Here is a 14,423-nt window from a genome sequence, read left to right on the forward strand (position 1 = left end):
TTTAAAGATCGATAAAGTAGAAATTGGGTCAGTTTGAGTAGTGGCAGCAATAATTGGGTCAATCACAAAAATTTTATTTGGTTTTATTCTTAAGCTAGCTGTGGAATTGTGGTTAGCTTTAAAAATTCTATTGTAGTACTTATGACGTAGGTATGTTTACGTTTTTTTTTATTAACACATCAATCTTTAAAATGTTTTTCAATCTTTTATATGTTGGGTCAGTATGCCATCACTCAAAAATAACTATAAATTTTATAGTAGCATAATAAAATAATTCTGAAAAAAAAACCAATAGGTTAGATTACACAGGTAAAGAGCTATTTATATGATGATATGATTAATTGTCCAAATTCCCAGCGTCTGCGGCATCCAGCACTTCCAACGCGCGGGGCACCGGCACCTGAACCTATTCCAGGCGACCTACTTCGTGGTGGTGACCTTCTCCACGGTGGGCTACGGGGACTTCGTGCCGGACATCTGGCCCTCGCAGCTGTTCATGGTCATCATGATTGGAGTCGCGCTTGTTGTTTTGCCGACTCAGGTATAATACTGACGTACCTAAAAGCCAAATCCTCGCTCAAAAATCTTGTTAATTATTAAATCTATATTTTTAGTACATTTAAATAAGGCTCACACGTACATAAATGTAAAGATGCAATAGGCAACTTTCGAAATTTAGACCATTTTGAATAATTTTCCAGTTCGAGCAACTAGCGTTCACATGGATGGAGCGCCAGAAGCTGGGCGGCTCGTACTCCTCCCACCGAGCGCAGTCGGAGAAGCACGTGGTGGTCTGCTCCACCACGCTCCACGCGGACACCATCATGGACTTCCTCAACGAGTTCTATGCACACCCTCTGCTGCAGGACTACTACGTGGTGCTCTTGTCTCCCATGGAACTTGATACTACGATGAGGATGATACTGCAGGTAAATCATAAGTCGTATTATGTCTACAAATAACTTAGATCTACAAATAAATAACATTAAAATGTCATTATTAAAATATTCTTATTTTTTCTCTATGTTTTCAAAGAATTGAGCCATAAGATATTAAAAGTATATTTATAAAATCAAACCATGAACCTGAACTTTCAAAAATATAAGCTAGTAAAAAATAAGAAAATAATATTTATGACAATATATCTAAACCCAGTTTCCAAATTGTTTTTTAGGTCCCTATATGGGCGCAGCGCGTGATCTACATCCAAGGGTCATGCCTCAAGGACACAGACTTGATCCGCGCGAGGATGAACGAGGCAGAGGCCTGTTTCATCCTCGCTGCGAGGAACTATGCTGATAAAACTGCTGCAGATGAGCATACTATCCTCAGGCAAGCACAATAGATTTGCTTTCACAATTCGCTTGATTACTAAATATTATTACACACTTACTTATCTTTATTTGTTGTTAGAAAAATGAAATTAGTAAAAAAGTTCAAGTAAAGTATGTTCTAAAATACTACTCCATCATCTAACAATAATAACCTATAACCATTTCCTTGCATTATTTCAGGTCATGGGCCGTAAAGGACTTCGCTCCAGACGTGCCGCAGTACGTGCAGATCTTCAGACCAGAGAACAAGTTGCACGTAAAGTTCGCAGAGTTCGTGGTCTGTGAGGACGAGTTCAAGTACGCGCTGCTGGCGAACAACTGCACCTGCCCTGGAGCGTCCACACTGGTCACCTTGCTGCTGCACACCAGCCGAGGACAGTATGTAGCTTTGTGTCTTTGTTATGGGATGATAACCACAAATCGATCATGTGTTTATAAAAATAGAACTAGACAGTTTGATTAGGAATTATATGGACTTGCACTTGAAAACATGCTTGGTATTGATTTATTCATTCAACTAAAAAACTTATAATACGTATATTAAAATCACAGAGAAGGGCAACAGTCCCCCGAGGAGTGGCACCGGCTGTACGGCAAGTGCTCCGGCAACGAGATCTACCACATCCTGCTCGGCGACAGCCGCTTCTTCGGCGAGTACGAGGGCAAGAGCTTCACCTACGCCAGCTTCCACTCACACCGCAAGTGTGTCATCAATTTAATTTCAATTTATATTTATTTTGAATGTGTCCATATTACATCGATATATATCCATATTAATATTATAAATGCGAAAGTAACTCTGTCTGTCTGTCTGTTACTCAATCACGCCTAAACTACTGAACCAATTTGCATGAAATTTGGTATGGAGATATTTTGATACCCGAGAAAGGACATAGGCCTTACCATACCTTTTATTACCATACCTTTTATTGCGAAATATGTACCACGGGCGAAGCCGGGGCGGACCTCTAGTAATATTATGAATTTTAATTTTAACAGGTACGGTGTCGCCTTGGTCGGAGTTCGCCCCGCCGAACTGCCAGAATTTTATGAGGAAACGATATTATTAAATCCCGGTCCGAGACACATAATGAAAGCGAGTGATACATGTTATTATATGAGCATCACAAAAGAGGAGAATTCCGCTTTTGTTTCCGACAAACAGGCGGAGAAACCGATAGCAAAAGATCAGACAGCTTGTAGCCTGGTCTCTAACGAGAGGGACGCGGAAGAGGGAGGCGGGCGGAAAAGAGCAGACGGTAGTAAAATGGATCCATTCGACCTCCCAAAAGTGGTTCTACAAGCTCCCGCAAGTTCAAATGCATCGCCATCACGCCATACTGTTTCATCCGCTAATTTTACTATGACTAGCTGTGAGTGCCACAGTGATTACAAAAGTAGGCCGATACCTTTGCCTGTATTTCATAGAGACGGCTAGCATTCGACCTACTTTTTATTAATTTTGCTTAAGTTGCTCGATGTCAACAAAATTTATTGTAGCACCAGCATTTAAAGAACAATTGGCACGCGACAATGAGCAGCTCACTCATAGTAGATGTTACCAACTGTGACCACGGAACCGAGATGCTCGCGGGGTCGCTTTGGATATCAAGTTCACTTAAAGCAGTATGATAATAATTATAATTGTACTTATTGCTGCAATTTTGTTTGCAACTAAAAAAAAACTCATTTCAGTCCATAATAAAGTAGTAAACCAAAGAGATACTTTGCAAAGTTAGCTTCGTATCCTATTTGCAGCGGTCCTGTAAGCGTTATATTAATATCTGATTTCAATCACATTTCTGATTTAGAACTTGTACTTACCTTTAAATGAATTTCGGTGGTGACAGTCAGCTATGAATGTTTTGAATTAATTTTAATATAAGTTAATACTGTTAGCAGTAAACCAAGCAGACTTCAGAATCTAAGAGGCGGCGGTCGTAAGTCCCGAGCTGTACACTAGCCCATGTTCCATTCTCATTGTGAAATTGTGAAATCCGAACATTGACCGACAAGTTTTGATGCATGCCCGTTTGTTACACATTTTTATAACGGCTTCTGAAGGTATGCGTAGAGCGCAGCTCTAACCAGCATTATTAATAATTAATTAAAAGTTGTAAGGCACTTTTGTGCGTGGAAGTGAATCACAATTACTAAAAAAGTATTGCGTGGTCGTCTAACCTCACCCATCGGCTCCTTTTTGAGAATGATTTATGGAATGCATTAATTATTATAGGCATGTTAAGTTCCTTGAACGTTTATTTGCCAGTGCAGTCTCGGAATGGTTCGTCACATCCTTTGTTCGCATTTTTGCTAACATCCGTGTCTTTATTGACCACATGAATCGTTGCCTTGTTAGAGGCTTTTTCATAATTTAAATATTCACTTTAATAATTATTAACGTATTTTAAGTTAACATTAATAACGTAGTTTGTAATATTATGAGCAACTGAGCAAAGCGCAGATAATTACGGACAAGTTGAAGTATTGCAAACCGTAATTATTGCGTTAAGGTTTATCAGTGTCGGCACTCATTCTAGTTAGGATAGCTTTACCGTGGGTTTATTATTAATTCACTGTACCATTGGGACAGATAAAGTGGAGGGTTCGGAGTCTCGTCTGTGTCTCAAAGACTCCCCGGCTACCGACAGCGCTACGGACAGTCATCTGCTCTTGCCACGGCCTGACAATCCTAACTTCCTTAGTCCTGATACTCTACATTCACGGCGAGGTATTGAACATAGATTATTACAAATAAGAACCTAGTCAAGCATGTACTGGCATATGAATTACCAATAAACACAAGAAAAATAATTATAAAGAAGTACATTCCTCACACAATTTTTACAAAATTGGTGTCAAACAGGAAGCAGACGACCATCGATACTCCCCGTACCGGACATGGTGACCAGCAGCCTGAACATCGCGTCAGACAACCAAGAGGAGGAGCCCGAGGTGGACGTCAGCGAGGATGAACTGGAAGACAACGTGCCCTGGAGGTCCCCTTCGGAGAAGATCGCGTAAGAGTTGCACGCTTCTTGTGTCTGCCCTCTCGCCATTGACACCGCCGTCAATATTATCACTTGCATGCGCTTTTATCCGTTTTAATTTATGAATTTAATTATTTTCAACACGCCGATGTTTTGAAGTTTTATCAGCATTTTTAAAATTTTTAAAAGCATAGTCTTAAATATCTGCATCACCGATTATCTGAGAACATATTCTTTGAGACTATGCTTATATATTTTTTAAATATATTTTTAATTAATTGTTAGATAATCACTGCTGTTATTTCAATTTCTCATTGTTATAGCCTGTTCGTTCAGTCGTGTAGATAGCTGAACAGAATGCGGCTGCATGCCCTCAGGCCACACGTACGTATATTCCGTTGAGAACCTCTTTATTTGTTCTGCTTGCTTGATTCATGTTCACATTGACTCATACAACATTGTCAAGTAAACCGCGCCGCCATCTGGATTGACATCTCCTAACAACAACCATAACTCGACTCACATAGACAATTATAACATAAAACATCCCCATACATAAATTTACCGATGGTCTTATTGAGCATGCATTTAATAACTAGGTTAAAAAAATAAAACTCTTTAGGTGACCTTTATAAAATTACAAAATAATTTAAATACGATATACATGAATGTAGTCAATGTAAATAAAAGTCAAAGCTTGGAAATAGGAAATTTTCTTTTATTGAACAATTATTAATCGGATTTGATGGTGGAACAAATAATAATTTAGATAATTGAAATAACTTAGCCACAAACATTATAACCAACATTGCCATCGCGTGGTGAGAATGGTAGAGAATGTGCTAATCAAAATAAGCATATCATCGAGAAGGGTTGGTACAAAGTAACTTAAATGACTAATAACCCAGTTGATATAGTTGCACAAAAGCCGTTTAATAAATGTTCTGCTAATGAAATCCAAGCCCCTCATCCCAACACGAATAGAATAGAGAGCACTGTAATCCCCGTGAGTGTGTAGGTGTTCTATACGAATGTGCATTGTATCCCTGAGTATCCCATGTTCCGGCGGCAGAGACGACGCGACCAGCAGCTCCATGTGTTCGCTGGACTGCGACGCGCGGTCCGCCTGGCGCAACGACTTCTCGAGGTGAGACCTTCCCTAAAGCAGGATTTGTACGAGGCCTTTTCCTTATATCATCAAAGTAAATAACTAACGATTGGTGTAAATTGACTCGTACAAGTCCTCCGAGTCCTGTATTCCGTGCTCACTCCTTGTTGGAGGGTGAATCGATGTTATAGCTGACGTAGATAACACTAGATTTATGTTATGCCGAGCATGATTCTGATTCCAATGTAAAATAGATCTGCACTGTGAATTAGTTTTATTCGTTTTTAATAAATACAAAACCAGTTACTTCATAACAATATTCACACTTGTGGATATTAAAATTTTATTGTATTTTTTTTTTCTTATTATCTTAGCTTCGCTTGTGCCTTCGTTTCGGATCATAGTGGTTAATTTGGAAATTAGGCTTTCGATAAAGTTGTTTTAATGTTTAGGATCGTGAAAGGTTTCCCGCCAGTCTCGCCTTTCATCGGAGTGAGTCCGACGCTTTGCTACTTGCTTAAGGAAAAGAAGCCGCTGTGCTGTCTGCAACTAGCGCAAGTGTGTGAGCACTGCTCGTATAGAAACGCGAAGGAGTACCAGTGGCAGAATAAGACCATCATCTTGGCAGCAGACTACGCGTCTAACGGAATTTACAACTTTATAATTCCCTTGCGAGCACACTTTAGATCAAAGACGTCGCTGAATCCAATTATACTGCTACTGGAACGCAGACCTGATATAGCATTTTTGGATGCGATATCATACTTCCCGTTGGTATATTGGATGATGGGAACTATTGATTCGTAAGTTATTCTCTTTGATTCAATATTTTACAGTACATAAATTGGTAACCAGCAGTACTGATTCTCATGTTATCCCCAGGTTGGATGATCTTCTTAGAGCTGGGATAACTCTCGCAGAGAATGTTGTAGTGGTCAATAAGGAATTGTCAAATTCGGCGGAAGAGGACAGTTTGTCCGACTGCAACACCATTGTGGCTGTCCAAACGATGTTCAAGTAAAAATCTTTTACCTTCATTATTAGACTAAGCCAACCTAGATTATATTCGCTTATTTGCGAACGCAGTGCGATGTGCTAGCGCAGTTTGTCAAAGCGAATTACTAACAGCTAAGAGGATGAATATAGTAATTACCAATTTTTTTATCTATTGCAGATTCTTTCCATCAATAAGGTCCATCACGGAGCTATCGCAATCATCGAACATGCGCTTCATGCAGTTCCGTGCACATGACAAATATGCTCTGCATCTTTCAAAGATGGAAAAGGTAGGAGTTGTTTTTGCTATCAGTGATTACTTTTAGATAAAAGCAAAAAATCTATGTAAACATTGAACTGAAACTGTTAAATAATTCTAGAGCCGAATTTATAAAGATTATTCTTTCAGTTCTTTGAAACAATTTTCTTATGTTTTGTGTAGCTTTAACATAAACATACTAAATTTGAGATATTTTTTTTTAATTTATTCAACACAATGCTCAGCTACAGCTGTTGTTAATTAAATCGTCTGACTATTTTCAGCGTGAAAAGGAACGCGGCTCGCACATATCATACATGTTCCGCCTCCCGTTCGCCGCTGGCTCCGTGTTCTCGGCGTCCATGCTGGACACTCTGCTGTACCAGGCCTTCGTCAAGGACTACGTCATCACGTTCGTCCGCCTGCTGCTGGGGGTCGACCAGGCGCCTGGATCCGGGTTCCTTACATCCGTAAGTGTCCACTTCTGTTCCATATGCTGTTGCGTGTTCACCGCCATCTCTATCATCCTTAACGCATAGCGAACATTTTAAATTTCAAGCGAATGAAATTTTACTGTGAAATATCTTATTTCTGTTATGTTTCGTATAAATATATTATATCGATATTAAGTCTCCGCCACCTCACTCAAACTTTTTGACGTCACAACAGATGAAAATAACAAAGGAAGACATGTGGATCCGTACATACGGTCGGCTTTACCAAAAGTTATGTTCGACATCTTGCGAAATCCCGATCGGTATCTATCGAACCCAGGACACGAGCCTGGCCGACCCTTCTCACGTGAGTATGTCTCCACGCGGCTCCTCAAGTTGGTTATGGTCACGCCTCACGGGAATGCGAACATCGCAAGGATCGGTGAGTCGGTCTCTACTTCTCAACTCCTTAAATACAGTCCTTTGCTCCTTGCACAAGATTAAGTATTTGTTTTATTTCTTCTATTCCTTAACGTTGCTTTTTTTTAGGATATCTCGATTTGCTTTCGGGCCATTTAGTTTTTCTTTTCTATCAATAGCTTAATAAAAAGTCCATAGAAAAAGCAAATCGAGTTTGTATATACCAGATTTAGATCAGTGTTTTTCGATTTAATCGCGACCCTCTTGCCGTCAGTGCCTCTGTTTTTAAATCTATGTTGACAAGATGTTCTTTTATGTTTATACGATTTTCATTTTGATGTGGTGATTCAGATAATTTGCTTTTTATCAACTATGTGAGGAGTGTTGCGATTGTAAGAAATTGGAAAACACTGATTCACTCGCTACTGTCAAGTAACTTGCAGTTCAATTTTGGCTTACAAATATATATTAGACTCGGTACTTTAATTTCAGCTATAACTAAATTCTGAAATACAGACTGCACTTTAGTTCCAAAAAATCCTTACAATTTGATCGTTACCACCCCTCCCTTGTCCCTGGACTGTATTTCGGGTTTTTGGATCTGTTATTTTTTTTACATTTTCCTCGTAACCGAGGCACTATCATTTATTCTACATATCCGAGCCTACACTTGTGGCGTCTTTGTAATTAGTTCAGCATTTACATGTTTTATCTTCTTACACGGTACCTCAATTTATTTGGAACACGTGCTTTATTTTATATGTTTCATCGCAAACTGCTACTAGCCAAAGAGAGAATATTGCTTTGCGTTGACGGTAAATTAACTGATCGGGATACTGAGTACAAGTCGAGAGATGTTCGGGTCGAGGTCGATGATCGCAATCCCGCCATGTTGTTGTAGTGGTTCTTGCATGACTAGCCTAGGCCTAGATCTGCAGACGGTATCGTCTAGACTTTTCATTTACTGGGAACATTAATGTTACCTTCATAACGTTGCGATACTATTAGAACATGTGGTCTGATAATCATTTCCTATGAAATAATAAGATTTGTGTTAAGTAAAAGAAAGGCAAGAAAATGTACTTAATAACTATTACGAAACATTTTTAATAGATGTTAAGTGCGACCTGTTCATTATATTAAGTGACTTTCTGGTATTAGTCATATAATGAATAAATCGCAATTAAATGTAAAGAAAAATCAAACTCAAATAAACACCAAGAAAACACGAATATAGTTTAATAAATAAATTAGTAATGGTACACAAATTATCGTACACATTAGTATCCTTTTATAAAGAACAATGCTTGTGCTTGACCAGATGAAAAAAATGTAAAAATAACAACAAAAGCGCATATTTGTAGCCTAACACGTAGGAGATGAACGCAAGCTTTGTTCAGTTTAAAAGTAACAATAAATTTTAATATGGCTGATTAGGAAAATTTTATTGATTATAGAAGAATGTAGTATCTACAGTAGATAATATTAATTAAGGTAAAAGTTCTTGTAATTTTTTTAATTTAACAGCTCATTAAAATACTTACCAAAAACACTAACTGTGGTTCACCAAATTTTTAACACGACTTTTCTTAAACTTATAAATTTTCAAACGGACTTTCAGACAGTCTTATAAAGCTCTTCTTTCATGATACGCACTTTACAATTTGTGACACTGATCTCTATTATACATGTAAATCTATGATGATTAGGAACAAAACATGCTCAATCACTAGGCATATTCTTATACACGCAAATAATATAGCTCAGTGACACTACACAAAACTGCATGAAGGAATACTAGTTTCTAAGAATTAGATCTTTCTGCTCGAGCTTTTCGGATAAACGGAAATGATTGTCACTTGAGCACGTTAGAGTAGCATAGGATTGCGTATATAGCAGACGTGTGAAAGGCTACTTGCAGGCGGGTTCGGAGGAGAGCCGGCAGGGCGGAAGGGCGGAGGGCCGGACCGACTCGCGGTCTCCGACGGGCTGCCTGAGCGGCTGCTACGGCGACCGCACGCCGGCGGTAAGCTCAGCGCTGGGCTGCACAGTGACGAATGTCGCGTGAACGATTGGTCCGTTTATGTCAGATGTTCCTGTTAGTCTAAAATTTGTATTATGTAATGGTACGTTTAGGGCGTATTCAGAAAGAAAGCTTGAAACTTATAAGCGCTTATAAGCGCTTATCGGCGCTTGTCAGCGCTGGTAACCCGCGCAGGAAAATATATGAACATGACAAGCGCCGATAAGCGCTTATAAGTTTCAAGCTTTCTTTCTGAATACGCCCTAAAACAAGAGATGCGCTACTTTCACTTCAATATAATATTCAATATATTGTCACAATACAATGATGGTCAGATAAGCATCACGTCATAACGAGAACTTTAAAGCAAAATATATTTAAAGTAAATATTGTTTTATTTCCAAGTTTAAAAACGTCTTTAACCAATCAGTCACGTGATAGTCGACAATATGCAGTCGGCCTTACAGAAACTTACTGAGACGGCTAAGGGAAAATGCCTTGATTATATAATTTGTAAATATACAAATATAATCGATGATAATATATTATATAATAAATCTTCAGATAAACTTTTAAACCTATCGTCCCTTGGTCGTTATTATTGCAGATCTTATATTCCTGATTATATTTCTTAAGAGGCATCAAAAGGTACTAAACTAACGGGATCGTTGCAGGTACTCGATCATTTAATTTATAATTACATAGCAATTTGACATTACATTATTACATCTCACCCGGTTCTATGAAGCGTCGAGATCACATCGCAGGCTGTAGAGTAACTAGATTAGCGATAGGCATTGAGTGTCGCAATGTGCATCATTGGCACTTAGATCATAGAGTAGACTCGATGCAACACACAATCAATACGGGCCTTCACCAGATCTACTTTGTATGCCAGTCTAAGGGCCGTATTCGTTGAGTCCGTGGGTAAACTCCACGTTTTCATAGGAACTGCATGTTTAACGTTAAGCACAACAATATGTATGCACCCGTGGACACGAATTATGAAACATACACATTGTTGTCGTCGACCAACTCAGAGGAATCGACTGTAAAATTTAAATTTAAGAAATTTTCACAGTATTCGGCGAGTCTCGCTGATGAGGCGAGGGACAACCACGCGCAACAGATTGAGAGGGCTGAAATAGCGAACTTGGTGCGATCTCGCATGGAGTCGCTAAATTTGAGCGGGATCGACTATGACGATGTCAGTGAGAAGCGCAACAGCCTGTCCTACGTTATCATCAACCCCAGCTGCGATTTGAACTTGCAGGAAGGAGATATCATGTATGTTGCTTTACTTTAACATATTTTAAAAATCATAGGCCTGAAGATGATTTTTCATTCTTTCCTTTTTACTTTACAGATATCTCGTTCGACCATCCCCGTTCTCGGCGCAGAAGACATTCGAACGCCACAACAGTCGCCGAAAGTCGAACATAAGCTTCTGTTCGAGTGCATTGATTCAAGCGGCGGCCGGTGACGGTCGCAGAGGCTCAGCGATGGCGGGCCTGTCGAGCTTGTCACCCCGGGCGCCGCCTCTGTCCAACACGAAGGCAAATTCGCTGTCGCTGCCTGACAGTCCCACCATATTAACGGACTTCCGAGGCCGCTCCAACTCGCTGCGAGTGGTCGACGAGTCCTTGCTGCGTCGATCGAACTCTCTGCGGCAGGGCATCGGCTTGGGCGCGATATCTCGCCGGCGAAAGAGCAGCCTGGAAGAGATCGGCATCACACACTTCAACTCGTTGCTGCAACACCAACAGCAACAGCAGCAGCAGAACGCCGAGGCGATCAAGATGGCGCTGAACGGGAGCATCGGCTTGGAAGTGACGCCGCCCGACGAGGGGCCCATGGACCACCTGGGCGGGCCGTTCAGCGGCTACCAGGAGATGGCGGCGGCGCTGCCCTCCACGTCGTCGGCGGCGAGCCTGCGCGCGGCGTCGCCGGACCCGCAGCTGCTGCAGGGCACCATCGTATGATACAACCCCATGTGGGGCCGGCGACTCAGGCGACGACGCAAGGATTGAACGGACCGCTCGACTCGGTCCCATTTGAACCCTGTCCCTTAGCCTCAACTCTCTCTGCACGTATTGTAGTGTTGCAAATGTAACTTTCTAACCTATCGGAGTGGACTAGATGCGGAAACGCAGTGAATTGTTAGCGGGATCAACTAGTTAGTACGTAGAGGAAATACGTTGGCGTAAGGCTGTATATATCTTTAAGCTTTACCTATCTTTACTGTAACTTGGCATTGTACGTGTAAATAACTACTGTGTAGCGTGTACGACGGTCACATCTCGCGCCTGGTCTCTATTTATCGACTTTTGTATCTTCTAAAGACCAGGTTAATGAATCTTATACAAGATATTTGAGAATTTTATATGTATTATTATGGAGTCAAATTGTAAATTATTTTAACAGGATTGGACATTATATGAAAATGGAAAATTAAATTATTCATATTATATTATGTATCTACGTATTCATTCATGGAATATGACAAGATATATAAATATATATGTATAACGATTGGCAAACTTTTGAGATAATGATATATATTTTATTACTTAAGTATAGTATGTGCATTAAATTGCACAAAAGTGGCGTTAAGATTAAATCAACGTCATTGCTATTTAAAAATATGTACTTTTAATTTTTGATCTCAATTTAAATAATTCTCAAAACAGTATTATATTTCTTTTTGTTTTAATTAACTTATTAAGAAAATATTTGTTGTTATTATTGTAATATTCGTGTTTAGCACGCACATACACGCAATCATGTACACAAATATGACACACAACAATTATCACTACACACACCGAATTTTTTCAAAGACAATGGATTTTTACTTTTAAGTACACGTATACCAATAAAAATACGTTATGAAAAAAAAACATACTTTACCAAACCAAGAAATAGAGGAGGGGTGGGGGAGTGGATCAGATATTCTTTTACAAAACCAACGTTCCAAAAAAGGCGGAGATTCTAATCCGGCTCTTTATATGTTTACCGAGTAAATAATGATTTGTGTAAAGTTTTTGTTTCGACAGTACAGACGGACGATTCAACGCTGTTTCTTTATTTAGCTTTGACGTAATTTCGAATAGCCATCGCTGGAATATTCCTTAATTCTTCTTTACCATTTCCTTGTTTAAATACAGTGCACTTTTTCTTAAGTAACATCACACATTCACTTGTATATCTACACCATATCTACACTAATAATTCGATACAGTTTGTATGTTTGTAAGTAGTTAAAAGCAATAAGAATTTATGTGTATACCTAAGCTACATTCTCTAAGAAGCAGTGGAGATGAAACCGCGGCTCATAACGTTTTTGTGTACTATTTAACCGAATAGATTTAAACATTACGATTTACACTATCAATTAGTTCAATGGATGTTCTGTAACCTTCATCAATGTGGAACTAGATAATATAAACATACATAATTAATCTCATTATATCGAATACTCTAGGGTAGTTGTACTTGACATTGTATTTAACTATATTCCACTAAGATGTAATTTTGGCGACATGTGCCCTCAATTATTGCAATGCTAATAAAGGCAACAAACAATCGTGTGTTTTATTCCTTTTCCCGGTTCTTTTATAAGTCACAGAAAAATCGTAAACAGCTTTTCAACAGTTTGTAGCCTCGTGTATTTTAATTAGGTCAGATAAGTATTTCGAAATTCTGTAGATAATACTTACTAGTTCAAGATGATATAATAATTGAATAGGTTTGAAAGATTGTCCCATAACAAATTTACCAATCTGCGAATCACATCACATACCTACATTAAAGATACAATAAGAATTAAAGAGACAATAGTTCTTATTTACATTACGAAAACAATGAAAATCATCTTAGGAGTATTTTCTAGGTATCATTTTAGTAACTTAGGTAATTATTTCCAAAAGTAATATCATACCAAGATCATATCAACATCTCGCCAAAGTATCCAATTATTCGTAGTGATGACTTATTTCTATCCAATTTTCGATAGTGTATGTAAGCCTTAATTGAAAAAGGAATTTTAATTAAACGCATTATCATCCAAACGACTATGGATACGCATCAAATCCACGCTATTCTCTTTTCTGTAATGGTAAAATAACTATAAATGTTTTTAGGCCTCGTTTCATCAAAAAAATCTTAGTATTATCGAACTTCAAAATAATGCATTTATTTACTTATTTATTTGTGTTGGTTGAAAATTGTTTCATTGAAATAAAACTGTGTTCATTCGCAGGTTTTATTCTTCGCGCAAAATGCATGCGTCAACGACTTCGGTCAAGTGAGTTTTAAATTAACTTTACAAATAACAAACAAACAAGTCTGATAATGGTAATGATACCATTACCTACATAGTTATATAATCAGTGCCAGCGTTAGGGGAGGGCGTGATGGGCGATGGCCCAGGGCGACAAATTCTGGGGGGCGCCAAGGTCTGAAGTTGGTGTCTCTTGCTTGATATTGCTTCCCTCAAGTGGGCGGCACAATATTTTCGCCCGGGGTGTCCTTACGCCGGCACTGTATATAATCTCTTGATAGGTACTTGATAGTCGTTTAATTACATTGATGTGAGATGTTTCGAACAATTGAAGACATGTTTTAAATTTTCAGATGAAGAGGTCTTGTATAGCAAAGGCAAGTAAACAGACTAATAAGTGAATGTACCTATATTCAAAATAAGATCAATAGGTACCGTACTAAGATTACTTTTTCTAAATTCAATAATCTGAATATCAGTACTTTACATTATTATTAATTATTTAAAAAAGCCTTATGCATTTCATTTTTAGTGCAAGGGGAATGACTGTAGATCTAAGGTATGTACCTAATTATTG

General features: G+C 38.8%; 1 protein-coding gene across 1 annotated transcript in view; it reads left to right on the forward strand.

Moving 5' to 3' along the window:
* The window catches only part of SLO2 (slowpoke 2), a 113,665-nt gene extending 100,516 nt beyond the window's left edge, over positions 1-13,149 (forward strand). The window contains exons 8-24 of the mRNA XM_090119543.1: positions 358-541; positions 702-929; positions 1,175-1,332; positions 1,515-1,712; positions 1,887-2,036; positions 2,334-2,707; positions 3,928-4,065; positions 4,201-4,354; positions 5,397-5,471; positions 5,885-6,235; positions 6,315-6,449; positions 6,607-6,718; positions 6,972-7,157; positions 7,357-7,563; positions 9,463-9,567; positions 10,646-10,851; positions 10,931-13,149. Of these exons, the coding sequence (XP_089975669.1) occupies positions 358-541; positions 702-929; positions 1,175-1,332; positions 1,515-1,712; positions 1,887-2,036; positions 2,334-2,707; positions 3,928-4,065; positions 4,201-4,354; positions 5,397-5,471; positions 5,885-6,235; positions 6,315-6,449; positions 6,607-6,718; positions 6,972-7,157; positions 7,357-7,563; positions 9,463-9,567; positions 10,646-10,851; positions 10,931-11,546 (3,577 nt within the window). The 3' untranslated portion in view covers positions 11,547-13,149. The remainder of the gene's footprint in view (positions 1-357; positions 542-701; positions 930-1,174; positions 1,333-1,514; positions 1,713-1,886; positions 2,037-2,333; positions 2,708-3,927; positions 4,066-4,200; positions 4,355-5,396; positions 5,472-5,884; positions 6,236-6,314; positions 6,450-6,606; positions 6,719-6,971; positions 7,158-7,356; positions 7,564-9,462; positions 9,568-10,645; positions 10,852-10,930) is intronic.
* The last annotated feature ends 1,274 nt before the right edge of the window (positions 13,150-14,423 follow it).

This window comes from Colias eurytheme, chromosome 1, assembly GCF_061535395.1.
Source record: "Colias eurytheme isolate Ceu_HAF_F1 chromosome 1, ilColEury1 Martin Lab GWU primary, whole genome shotgun sequence".
Taxonomy (NCBI): Eukaryota; Metazoa; Arthropoda; class Insecta; order Lepidoptera; family Pieridae; genus Colias; species Colias eurytheme.